This window comes from Cibotium barometz, chromosome 52 (assembly GCF_041138505.1).
Source record: "Cibotium barometz isolate CiBa-2024 chromosome 52, ASM4113850v1, whole genome shotgun sequence".
Taxonomy (NCBI): Eukaryota; Viridiplantae; Streptophyta; class Polypodiopsida; order Cyatheales; family Cibotiaceae; genus Cibotium; species Cibotium barometz.
In genome coordinates, this window is record NC_141097.1 from 42990053 (window position 1) to 43003241 (window position 13189).

The 13189-nt window shown below is 43.8% G+C and overlaps 2 protein-coding genes across 2 annotated transcripts; both read right to left on the reverse strand.

Annotated features, from left to right (window-relative positions):
* Positions 1-4720: 4720 nt before the first annotated feature.
* Positions 4721-6108, reverse strand: LOC147609148 (endochitinase 1-like). Its single transcript, XM_086788268.1, has one exon. It carries the CDS (start codon positions 6020-6022, stop codon positions 4862-4864), a length of 1161 nt encoding a protein of 386 aa, XP_086644394.1. The 5' UTR covers positions 6023-6108; the 3' UTR covers positions 4721-4861.
* A 5510-nt stretch (positions 6109-11618) lies between these two features.
* Positions 11619-13006, reverse strand: LOC147609149 (endochitinase 1-like). The gene has a single exon (XM_086788269.1). It carries the CDS (start codon positions 12918-12920, stop codon positions 11760-11762), a length of 1161 nt encoding a protein of 386 aa, XP_086644395.1. The 5' UTR covers positions 12921-13006; the 3' UTR covers positions 11619-11759.
* Between the last annotated feature and the right edge of the window lie 183 nt (positions 13007-13189).

A 13189-nucleotide genomic window follows, 5' to 3' on the forward strand; every position in this document is an offset into this window, starting at 1 on the left:
TTGCGTTCTTATGTCAGTAAGAAGCAATCTAATTGGGAAGAGTACTTGCCCTTATTGGAGTTTGCCTATAACAGCTCCAAACACTCAGCGACTGGATTTACACCATTCATGTTAATGTATGGATTCCAGCCGAGATCTCCGATGGCTGTAGGCCTAGATAAGAAGAAGATTCAATCTGTCAAGGAGTTCCTTGAATAAATGAATGATATGCTCAAAGCTGCACGCGAGAGCATCCGTAGCGCACAGGATCGCGCTAACACATTTGCCGATAAAGGACGCAGACAAGTGACCTTTGCAGAAGGTGACTTTGTATTTTTAAAGGTTCCTGCGCAGTCAGCAACCATGCGAACGGGAAAGTGTGATAAACTTTCTCCTAGATATTGCGGTCCTTTCAAGGTCCTTAAGAAGATTGGGGACGTAGCATACAAACTTGAGTTACTGGATAGTTCTCAAGTTCATCCTGTCTTCCATGTCAGTAAACTGAAGAAATCAGTTCACGGGTTAGAGAACGCAGTTTCTCTAGAGATTTTGGTGGACTTGTGAGCCACCAAAGATATCACATGAATCTGAAAAGATTCTATAGTATCGTGACAGACAAACCCGACATAAAGTGTACCAGGAGGTACTTGTTAAATAGACGGATAGGGATTAGGAGTAGCAACCTGGGAACGCCGTAGTGCAATTTCCAAAAGGTTTCCCCAGTTTGTTTTCGAGGACGAAAACTCTTCTTAAGGGGGGGGTAATGTCACGTAGGCTGTAATGCCTGTGACCGACAGCAGACCGGATGGCCATGTCCGGGGTTCAGTGGGAGAGGACGCCCATGCGGAGTCATGGGCGGCCAGGCTAGTGTGGACGGCAGGCCACACACTATATAGCCTGGGGGATGAGGGGCAATCCTCATTCTTCCTCTATGGCAGGGTGGTGAGCCAGAGGCCGTCCCCTCTTGTGGTAATGCCCGTAGCGGCGTTACGGGAATGTAACAACAGGTATTAAGACAAAGAGGCACCATTTACAAGTGCATGTATGAGTATTAAAGTGATGAAATGATAGTCTAAAGTGCCAATAAAGTTCGATTGTAGGGATGTGAAACCATAGTCTAAGGTGCCAACAATAGTGCAATTGCAAAGCCATGTGACCATAGTCTAGGTGAAACCATAGTAGGGATGTGAAACCATAGTCTAAGGTGCCAACAATAGTGCAATTGCAAAGCCATGTGACCATAGTCTAGGTGCCAACAATAGTGTAATTATAAGGGCGTTATAACCGTAGTTTGCTAGCAATAGTATGATTACAAGTATGTGCATACTTAGCTTAAAGTACCAATAAGAGTGCAATTATAAGGTGCAAGTGAGGAAAGAATTACAATTATGTGCAGGAGAGTAAAATAGGGTGCAATACAATGGAAGAGAATGCATGTTTCACGAAAAGTGCGGTTTGGAGAGGCATTGTAGGAGAACATTATATCCACTACACTACCAATATCTTAAAGCCAAGATTTCATCAGTTAGGAAGCCATCATAATGGGGTAATTTAAAACTCCTCCAACCAATCAAAAATGCAAGAGATCTAGCATACAAGAGAGTGGAGAGACTCTCCCACTCTATTGTGTGGGTTTTTTTTTTGTCACGAGAGTATAGGATAGGTTGGGGTGTTTTTAGTCTAATAGTCGAGTTATATATGTTTGAGGAGCTTAGCAACTACATTTGTCAAGTTTGTATAGCTTTTATTTGGTCAGTTATATGCTCATGTTGGTGTGGAGCACACCTTGATTAAACTTGGATGAGATCTTGACAGCAGTAGGTCTAGTGCCAACTGGGTTCTCAATAAAGGCAATAAATGTGTGATCTGTCTATTTTTCCTTATTGTAGTACCATCTCTGAGTTTTAGGGCCAAATCTTGCAGGCCTTTTCTTCTCAATCCAACACCTCACCTGCAGCCAACAATCCATCATTAGGGAGAGAACCCTAGTATGCATGAAGCTCAGCCAAAATCAGGGAAACACTCAAGGCATATTCCTCTGCAGGTTTTGAATCAACAAATCCAATTCCAGAGATCTAATTTTATTTACATTACATACAGACCAGCACATGTATACACATTTATACATCATCTCAATATCCTGGAATCTTGTACATGTAGCCCTAAAAAACACAATTTCGTTTCTAGTAGTCCAGATTTCCCATAAGATGCAAGTTATGATAATGTTAAACACCAACCCACTGAGCTCATCATTAACTGCCCACTTCCAATTAACCAGTCCTCCAAAAAGGTCTGCAGACTCAAACCCCTCTCTATCCACTTAGTCATTTTGCACCAGGTGCTCCTTATGGCTGGACATTCCCAAAACACATGCTTGCCACTTTCTATTGAAGACCTGCATCTAGGGCAAATGCCACTAGCCATGTTTCGGTGAATCAATTAAATTAGTCATATTGTAAAAATTAACATTTTGTGTCTTAGGCTTAAATATTTCTAAAAATTTACATTGTGTCTTAGGTTAAAATCCAAAGGGGCTAGAGGGGTGCGAAAATGCCCTGTGCGGCCTCTTACACATGCCTTTTTCACGCCCTTCAAGCCTACTTGTATTTTCATTTATTTGATATTTGTTTACTCAAAACAACCGTCAAATTGACTCGGATTTAATTGGTTTAACTTGTTAACTTTACTTTAACTCATAAATTTTTGGGTGAATCAATTAAATTATTCGTACTATAAAAATTAACATTTTGTGTCTTAGGTTTAAATATTTCAAAAAATTTATAGTGTCTTAGGTTTAAATCCAAAGGGGCCAGAGGGGTGTGAAAATGCCTTGTGCGGGCCTCCCGCACCGGCCTTTTTTGCACCCTCTTGGCCCACTTTTTTTAGTCTATTTGATATTGTTTTACTAAAAAAAACCTATAAATTCCTTGAACTTAGATTTAATTTGATAAAAATTCCTTGAACTTAGATTTAATTTGATAGATTTTTAAATTAAGGGCTAAACACCAGTGAACCCTAGCAAATTCTAGAGAGAGAATGAATCCTTATAGTACAAGTAAAATTTTAAACCATTCTCAATGAAGGGATATGTATTTAAACCTAAGATTTTGGGAATATGAATACCATTGATAGGTCTCGCTAGTAAAATCCAATTATCATGCGGCTTATGTGACATTACTTTTAGAAAAACTCAAACATTGCAGAAAACATGGAAATCCAAAGAGGCCAGAGGGGTGTGAAAATGCACTGTGTGGGCCTTCCGCATAGGCCTTTTTCGCACCCTTCTGGCCCACTTGTTTGGTACAATTTTAAAAAAAACCAATCAATTGCATCAAACACAATCGCAAACTATGAAACAAAGACAAAAAGATATATTGCATTGACAATTGCAAAAATGTTACATTTGTACTTGATAGACCAATTACATTAAAAATCAAATGGTCTATCTCTGCGGCCCTTTTTCTCCACGAATTCATCGTGCGAACTGCATGTCCTTTGTCGTGATGGTTACTTGCTTTGCATGAATTGCATAGAGGTTAGTGTCCTCAAACGGAGTGACCAGGTAGGCCTTCGTCACCTCCTGAAACGTTTCAAGGGCAACGGACTACATGCGGCATTCCATCTTGTAATCGCATAGAATTTCCTTGCATGTCCATGCAAATGGAGCCCTCCAGATTAGCAGCTCTATCGACTTCTGGTAGTGGCATATCTCTTGGAATACTTTGAAGCCAGAGTTGGTTTTGCATCATGGACCACACGGAAGAGGTTGGGGGGTCGGCCCACGCGTGTGGGGGCCTGAAAAACATGCTCTTATTGTGGCATTGTTGCGGAGTATAGCCTCTGGCCATTTGGGCTCTTGGGTAGTCTCGGTGGCCTCTGGCTGTCTAGAGGGGCACGACCTTTGGGCATGGCTACTACCGAGTATGCTGGAATCTCCATGCCAACCCATGAGGGCTCCCCCAACGGATTGTTGTCGATCGACTGAGTCCTCTCCGAATCGGAGTCACTGCTACTATCAATGTCATCTTTATCAACAAGCACCCTCCTTTGCTTTTTACTCCTAGAGGAAATGTTCATGTGGACATTCAATCAGAGAGAGATATCACAACCACATAAGTGAAAAAACGTGTCAAGAAATTCACAAAACAACCAAGTTGACAAAGGAAATGTTCATGTAGACATTCAATTAGAGAGAGATATCACAACCACATAAGTGAAAAACATGTCATTTATTCCTTCAGAGAAGTGTCAAATTACTCTGAAGTAAAACCTAAAAAATTAAATTTCTGTGCCCCGTGTGTGTGCGAGAGAGAAAGAACACTAAAAAAAGAGAGAGTGAGTTTGTGCGTGTGAGAGAGACTCACACAAATATCTGTACGTACACGAGAGAGAGAGAGAGAGGGAGAGACTCACACAAATATGCGTACGCACACGCACGAGAGAGATAGAGAGAGAGAGAATCAAAATGCTATGGAAAGGGCTGTGGCCTTAATTCTTAAGAACTCGTTGAACCTCTTTAGATACGTCCTAACGCTATGTGGCCTTAATTCTTAAGAACTCATTGAACCTCTTTAGATACGTCCTAACGCTATTATCGGATACTTACTTTGTGACACAATTTCATTTTTATAAACCGCAGCAACCTCCAGGTCGTCGACTAGTCCATTATAACACACGCAGATTACACTTATAGGGATGCGTCAATTGCATGTTGCATATATGGAGAGCAAGAGAGCTATGATAACTCCAAGTTTGCAATTACACTCTTTCCATCAATTCGAGAAATACACGCAGAATTAGATCATCCAGTACCAGACACCCAAGTAGACATGGCTACTTAGTTTTATTATTATTAGTAGTAGTAGTAGCTGCTGGTTGCTGCTCAGCCGTGGGTGAGGTTGTCGTGAAGAGCTTTCATGAGGGAGCGCTCGTGGGCGTATGGGAAATCTCCCGAGGTCTCCCACACCAGGATGCCCCCGAGGTCGTTGGCCTTGATGTACTGAGCCTTTTCAGTGATGGACTGCACGTTGTCGTAGGTGTCCACCACCCGGTCAGTGGGGTGGTAAGCGTAGGGCGCCTTGGCCTCGTCGTCCCACAGCTCCTCCGACCCTTCCCAGGGCAGCTTCTTGTAGTCCACAATTCCGGCCTCCCACGAGGTGTGAGAAGATCCGCCGCTCGCGGGCTTGCCGATGCCATCCGTGTTGCTGAACCCGCGGGAGTAGAGAGCACCCCCAATGAAGATCTTGGAAGCGGGAACACCTTTAGACAGGTAGAACTTGGCGCCCTCATCGGCGGACCAGTTGCCATAAGAGCTGTGATACAGATTGGTGTGATGGGCAGAGGTTGTCTCGCCCCAGTTGCCGTCGTGGAAGTCGTAGGTCATCACGTGGAGCTCGTCCAGCAGAGGATGCGTCTTCTCGATGGGCCAGTTGCTCTTCTCGGGTGCGGCATTGCAGCACGACGCGATTGTGTAGCCCGGGAAGGCTTCTCGCAGCTGCTGCAGCAGAAGGATGAAGTTCTCCCCGTCCTCCGGCCTCACCACATTGCCGTCGTTGCCGTAGTTCACCCCGTCGTCGCTCACGTACTCCCAGTCGATGGATATGCCGTTGAAGATGGGATATTGATCCAGGATCTTCTTCAGAGAAGTGACAAAGGTAGTGCGTGTTTCAGCAGTGTAGACGGCATCGGAGAAATACCTGGAGTAGGTCCAGCCTCCGATGGCGACGAACAGGTTGAACTTCTTGCCCTGATCTTGGAGGAGCTTTTTGAACTGGCCGAATATGCCCAGATCCTGGGCAGGAGAATTCCAGCTGTTCTGAGGATCGACACCATTGCCATCCGTGAAGGGGTTCTGAATGCTGGCCCACTCATCGGCGATGTACACCTCACCGGAGGAGCGCACGTTGAGGAAGGAGAAGGCGATGTCGACGAGGTAGTCGATGGGAAGATCCTTGACGAAGTACTGGCGGGCATAGATGGACCACTCCGTGTGATAGAAGATGGCTCTCTTGCCAGTAGGCGTGGAAATCTGGGGGGTGGCCATACTACGCTAATACTGTGTGTGTGCTACAGCTAGCAATGCAAAATGGTGTTCGATGATGAACACAGAGTTTCTGATCCTATTATATAAGCACAGACCCCAAATGCGAGACCGATGCGTGTCACTGTGTTGCGTCAGATTTATCCCATGTGATTCTTGGCGCTTCTATGGAAAAAGTTTGTATGGTACCAAAGCCTTCCGCTGTTGCGTCACATTTATCCCATGTGATTCTAGGCGCTTCTATGGAAAAAGTTTGTTTTAAAGAACAATATTATCTTTATATTAATAACTCTTTTGCAATACTTTTCTCACAGGCCTACATGGTAGTACCTCCACCGTCAAATTTGCCGTTACTACATGGACTGTGACTACTGTGACCCAGATTCCTGCAACTTTACCATGGATTGTGACTACGCCTATTTTGGCAAATTAATAGCTCCATTACAAGTTTAGAAGACAAGATGACCACTTGAAGCCAGTAATCTGAACAACATATGCTATTGATTGAATAACCGGTGGAAATCACATACACAGGTTTATCTAGGTTGTTCCTCCATCTCTAGAATAAAAGAAAGAAGAATTAAAAGAGTGAAAAGAAACGAATCTTTAATGGAGCCAAAAAAATCAAGAGGAGGGAATGGGACCACTCAATGATATTTTAAGAGAGTGGAAATATGTGATGACACATCCCATACATTGTAAGAGAGGAGTGGGAGAGTGGAACCACATTTTTTACAATTGTAACTCACGCAAGGGGTATCTTACTCATGTAAAGAAAAGTGGTCCAATCTCCTATAAGACATGCATTACTTGTACTTTTTACTTAAAGAAAAAGAAAAGTTGTCCCACTCTCTTAAAACGTCTTACAGCCTCGTACATTAGTTGTACCATTGCCTAGAATCTTTGGATAGATGAAGTTTCATGATCAAGTCTAGTTAGCTAGCATTTCACCGTCATGAATAGTATAATTGGCTTATCTTTCTATATTTAACCGGGCTTCTTTCTTTTACGACACGTGTCACAAAATAATGGGGGTGGCGAGCCATCCACGTGTTGAGTTCCTAGGCGCATGTCCATGCCCATGCCGCCTCTGCCAGAGCTCCATCGTGTCCACGCTGCCCCTATTCGATGCTGGGTGGTCGGTTGCAGAGGACGTTGCAGGTGTCACCACCCCTTATCGATGTGGTCCGCTCCCCTTCGATTTGCACCTTACACTCAGGGAGCTCTTCACGTTTTTTTCTGCCAACTCCCGATTGCGCTTTGTCCAACTCCTTGCGCGGCTTCTGCTGTGTCCCCTGGTGAGCATCTCTCTCTCTCTCTCTCCCTCTCTCTCTCTCTCTCTCTCTCTCTCTCTCTCTCTCTGTGTCACTATGTCGTGGTAGATGGGCTTTTTTTTGGCATGCAGACTTTGGTGGACGTGCTTGCTGTTGGAGCTCTTCTTGGCCTTTGTCCCCTCCGAGCATCTGTGGAGTTTGTCCTGGTGAGCATCTCTCTCTCGATCTCTCTCTCTCTCTCTCTCTCCCTCTCTCTCTCTCTCCAATGTGTGTGTCATGTGTTAGATCATCCAATGTAGTGAAAGTGTGTGTAAAGCATATTGTGGAATATAAAAGTGACACAATAGGTTCAAATGAGCTCTTCACAACCAATGTTGTCTACAAGGAGGTTTTGCAAATGGCATGTCGAAGAATTTGAATGTAAATGGTAGTTTGCAAATGTAAGAGACTACATTTATACCTATCTTTGTGCACTGAAGGAAGCATTTGATTGGAGAATGTTTTTGAAGATGTGCAAGTGCAGTCTTTGTTTGCTTTTGGATTGCTTTTATATACAGTGCCCTTATATTGTGTGTGTGTGTGTGTGTGTGTGTGTGTGTGTGTGTGTGTGTATATATATATATATAGAGAGAGAGAGAGAGAGAGAGAGAGTGAGTGATGAAATGATAGTCTAATGTGCCAATAAAGTTGGATTGTAGGGATGTGAAACCATAGTCTAAGGTGCCAACAATAGTGCAATTGCAAAGCCATGTGACCATAGTCTAGGTGCCAACAATAGTGTAATTATAAGGGCGTGATAACCGTAGTTTGCTAGCAATAGTATGATTACAAGTATGTGAATCCTTAGGTTAAAGTACCAATAAGAGTGCAATTATAAGGTGCAAGTGAGGAAAGAATTACAATTATGTGCAGGAGAGTAAAATAGGGTGCAATACAATGGAAGAGAATGCATGTTTCGTGAAAAGTGCGGTGTGGAGAGGCATTGTAGGAGAACATTATATCCACTACACTACCAAATATCTTAAAGCCAAGATTTCATCAGTTAGGAAGCCATCATAATGGGGTAATATAAAACTCTTCCAACCAATCAAAAATGCAAAAGATCTAGCGTACAAGAGAACGGAGAGACTCTCTCACTCTATTGTGTAAGTTTTTTTTTTTGTCACCAGAGTTTAGGATAGGTTGGGGTTTTTTAGTCTAACAGTCGAGTTATATATGTTTGAGGAGCTTAGCAACTACATTTGTCAAGTTTGTATAGCTTTTATTTGGTCAGTCATATGCTCATGTTGGTTAACAGTTTAAGTTATATGTCACTTTTTGGTGAGTTGGTGGGAATCCTCTCCACCTACACATGTGGATAAAAGGGGGGTTTTTGGAGCACACCTTGATTAAACTTGGATGAGATCTTGACAGTAGGTCTAGTGCCAATCGAGTTCTCAATAAAGGCAACAAATCTGTGATCTCTCTATTTTTCCTTATTGCAGTACCATCTCTGAGTTTTAGGGCCAAATCTTGCAGGCCTTTTCTTCTCAATCCAACACCTCACCTGAGCAGCCAACAATCCATCATTAGGGAGAGAACCCTAGTATGCATGAAGCTCAACCAAAATCAGGGAAACACTCAAAGCATATTCCTCTGCAGGTTTTGAATCAACAAATCCAATTCCAGAGATCTAATTTTATTTACATTACATACAGACCAGCACATGTATACACATTTATACATCATCTCAATATCCTGGAATCCTGTACATGTAGCCCTAAAAAACACAATTTCATTTCTGCTAGTCCAGATTTCCCACCATAAGATGCAAGTTCTCATAATGTTAAACACCAACCCACTGAGCTAATCATTAACTGCCCACTTCCAAGTAACCAGTCCTCCCAAATGGTTTGCATACTCAAACCCCTCTCTATCCACTTAGTCATTTTGCACTAGGTGCTCCTTACAGCTGGACATTCCCAAAACACATGCCTGCCACTTTCTATTCAAGACGTGTATCTAGGGCAAATGCCACTAGCCATGTTTCGGTGAATCAATTAAATTAGTCATACTGTAAAAATTAACATTTTGTGTCTTAGGTTTAAATATTTCTAAAAATTTACATTGTGTCTTAGGTTAAAATCCAAAGGGGCTAGAGGGGTGTGAAGATGCCCTGTGCGGCCTCTTGCACATGCCTTTTTCGCGCCCTTCAAGCCTACTTGTATTTTCATTATTTGATATTTGTTTACTCAAAACAACCGTCAAAAGTGACTCGGATTTAATTGGTTTAACTTGTTAACTTTACTTTAACTCATAAATTTTTGGGTGAATCAATTAAATTATTCATACTATAAAAATTAACATTTTATATCTTTGGTTTAAATATTTCCAAAAATTTACACTGTCTTAGGTTTAAATCCAAAGGGGCCAGAGGGGTGTGAAAATGCCTTGTGCGGGCCTCCCACACCGGCCTTTTTCGCACCCTCATGGCCCATTTTTTTAAATCTATTTGATATTGTTTTACTCAAAACAACCTATAAATTCCTTGAACTTAGATTCAATTTGATAATTTTTTAAATAAACTAAGGGCTAAACACCAGTGATGATGAACCTAGCAAATTCTAGAGAGAGAATGAATCCTTATAGTACAAGTAAAATTTTAAACCATTCTCAATGAAGGGATATGTATTTAAACCTAAGATTTTGGGAATATGAATACCATTGACAAGTCTCGCTAGTAAAATCCAATTATCATGCGGCTTATGTGACATTACTTTTAGAGAAACTCAAACATTGCAGAAAACATGGAAATCCAAAGACGCTAGAGGGGTGCGAAAATGCACTGTGTGGGCCTTTCGCACAGGCCTTTTTCGCACCCTTCTGGCCCACCTGTTTGGTACACTTAAAAAAAACCAATCAATCGCATCAAACACAATCGCAGACAAAAAGATATATTGCATTGACAATTGCAAAAATGTTACAGTTGTACTTGATAGACCAATTACATTAAAAATCAAAAGGTCTATCTCTGCGGCCCTTTTTCTCCACGAATTCATCGCGCGAACTGCATGTCCCTTGTCGTGATGGTCACTTGCTTTCCATGAATTGCATAGAGGTTAGTGTCCTCAAACGAAGTGACTAGGTAGGCCTTCGTCACCTCTTGAAACGTTTCAAGGGCAACGAACTGCATGCGGCATTCCATCTTGTAATCCCATAGAATTTCCTTGCATTTCCGTGAAAATGGAGCCCTCCATATTAGCAGCTCTGTCGACTTCTGGTAGTGGCATATCTCCTAGAATACTTTGAAGCCAGAGTTGGTTTTGCATCATGGACCACACGGAAGAGGTTGGGGGGTCGGCCCATGCGTGTGGGGGCCTGAAAAACGTGCGCTTATGGTGGCAGTGTTGCGGAGTAGCCTCTGGCCATTTGGGCTCTTGGGTAGTCTCGGTGGCCTTTGGCTGTCTAGGAAGGGCACGACCTTTGGGCAGAGTCTTCACGGCTACTACAGAGTATGCTGGAATCTCCATGCCAACCCATGAGGGCTCCCCCAACGGCCTGTTGTCGACCGACTGAGTCCTCTCCGAATCGGAGTCGCTGCTACTATTAATGTCAACAAGCACCCTCCTTTGCTTTTTATTGCTAGAGGAAATGTTCATGTGGACATTCAATTAGAGAGATATATCACAACCACATAAGTGAAAAAACATGTCAAGAAATTCACAAAACAACCAAGTTGACAAAGGAAATGTTCATGTTGACATTCAATTAGAGAGAGATATCACCACATGAGTGAAAAAACATGTCATTTATTCCTTCAGAGAAGTGTCAAATTACTCTGAAGTAAAACTTAAAAAATTAAAGTGTGCCCCGTGTGTGTGTGAGAGAGAAAGAACACTAAAAAAAGAGAGAGTGAGTTTGTGCGTGTGAGAGAGAGAGTCTCACACAAATATCTGTACGTACACGAGAGAGAGAGAGAGGGAGAGACTCACACAAATATGTGTACGCACACGCACGAGAGAGAGAGAGAGAGAGAGAGAGAGAGAGAGAGAGAGAGAGAGAGAATCAAAATGCTATGGAAAGGGCTGTGGCCTTAATTCTTAAGAACTCGTTGAACCTCTTTAGATACGTCCTAACGCTATGTGGCCTTAATTCTTAAGAACTCATTGAACCTCTTTAGATACGTCCTAACGCTATTATCGGATACTTACTTTGTGACACAATTTCATTTTTATAAACCGCAGCAACCTCCAGGTCGTCGACTAGTCCATTATAACACACGCAGATTACACTTATAGGGATGCGTCAATTGCATGTTGCATATATGGAGAGCAAGAGAGCTATGATAACTCCAAGTTTGCAATTACACTCTTTCCATCAATTCGAGAAATACACGCAGAATTAGATCATCCAGTACCAGACACCCAAGTAGACATGGCTACTTAGTTTTATTATTATTAGTAGTAGTAGTAGCTGCTGGTTGCTGCTCAGCCGTGGGTGAGGTTGTCGTGAAGAGCTTTCATGAGGGAGCGCTCGTGGGCGTATGGGAAATCTCCCGAGGTCTCCCACACCAGGATGCCCCCGAGGTCGTTGGCCTTGATGTACTGAGCCTTTTCAGTGATGGACTGCACGTTGTCGTAGGTGTCCACCACCCGGTCAGTGGGGTGGTAAGCGTAGGGCGCCTTGGCCTCGTCGTCCCACAGCTCCTCCGACCCTTCCCAGGGCAGCTTCTTGTAGTCCACAATTCCGGCCTCCCACGAGGTGTGAGAAGATCCGCCGCTCGCGGGCTTGCCGATGCCATCCGTGTTGCTGAACCCGCGGGAGTAGAGAGCACCCCCAATGAAGATCTTGGAAGCGGGAACACCTTTAGACAGGTAGAACTTGGCGCCCTCATCGGCGGACCAGTTGCCATAAGAGCTGTGATACAGATTGGTGTGATGGGCAGAGGTTGTCTCGCCCCAGTTGCCGTCGTGGAAGTCGTAGGTCATCACGTGGAGCTCGTCCAGCAGAGGATGCGTCTTCTCGATGGGCCAGTTGCTCTTCTCGGGTGCGGCATTGCAGCACGACGCGATTGTGTAGCCCGGGAAGGCTTCTCGCAGCTGCTGCAGCAGAAGGATGAAGTTCTCCCCGTCCTCCGGCCTCACCACATTGCCGTCGTTGCCGTAGTTCACCCCGTCGTCGCTCACGTACTCCCAGTCGATGGATATGCCGTTGAAGATGGGATATTGATCCAGGATCTTCTTCAGAGAAGTGACAAAGGTAGTGCGTGTTTCAGCAGTGTAGACGGCATCGGAGAAATACCTGGAGTAGGTCCAGCCTCCGATGGCGACGAACAGGTTGAACTTCTTGCCCTGATCTTGGAGGAGCTTTTTGAACTGGCCGAATATGCCCAGATCCTGGGCAGGAGAATTCCAGCTGTTCTGAGGATCGACACCATTGCCATCCGTGAAGGGGTTCTGAATGCTGGCCCACTCATCGGCGATGTACACCTCACCGGAGGAGCGCACGTTGAGGAAGGAGAAGGCGATGTCGACGAGGTAGTCGATGGGAAGATCCTTGACGAAGTACTGGCGGGCATAGATGGACCACTCCGTGTGATAGAAGATGGCTCTCTTGCCAGTAGGCGTGGAAATCTGGGGGGTGGCCATACTACGCTAATACTGTGTGTGTGCTACAGCTAGCAATGCAAAATGGTGTTCGATGATGAACACAGAGTTTCTGATCCTATTATATAAGCACAGACCCCAAATGCGAGACCGATGCGTGTCACTGTGTTGCGTCAGATTTATCCCATGTGATTCTTGGCGCTTCTATGGAAAAAGTTTGTATGGTACCAAAGCCTTCCGCTGTTGCGTCACATTTATCCCATGTGATTCTAGGCGCTTCTATGGAAAAAGTTTGTTTTAAAGAACAATAT

Excerpts from the sequence above, each read along its gene's own strand:
- LOC147609149 (XM_086788269.1), bottom strand. The coding sequence starts at position 12,920 with ATGGCCACCCCCCAGATTTCCACGCCTACTGGCAAGAGAGCCATCTTC.
- LOC147609148 (XM_086788268.1), bottom strand. The coding sequence starts at position 6,022 with ATGGCCACCCCCCAGATTTCCACGCCTACTGGCAAGAGAGCCATCTTC.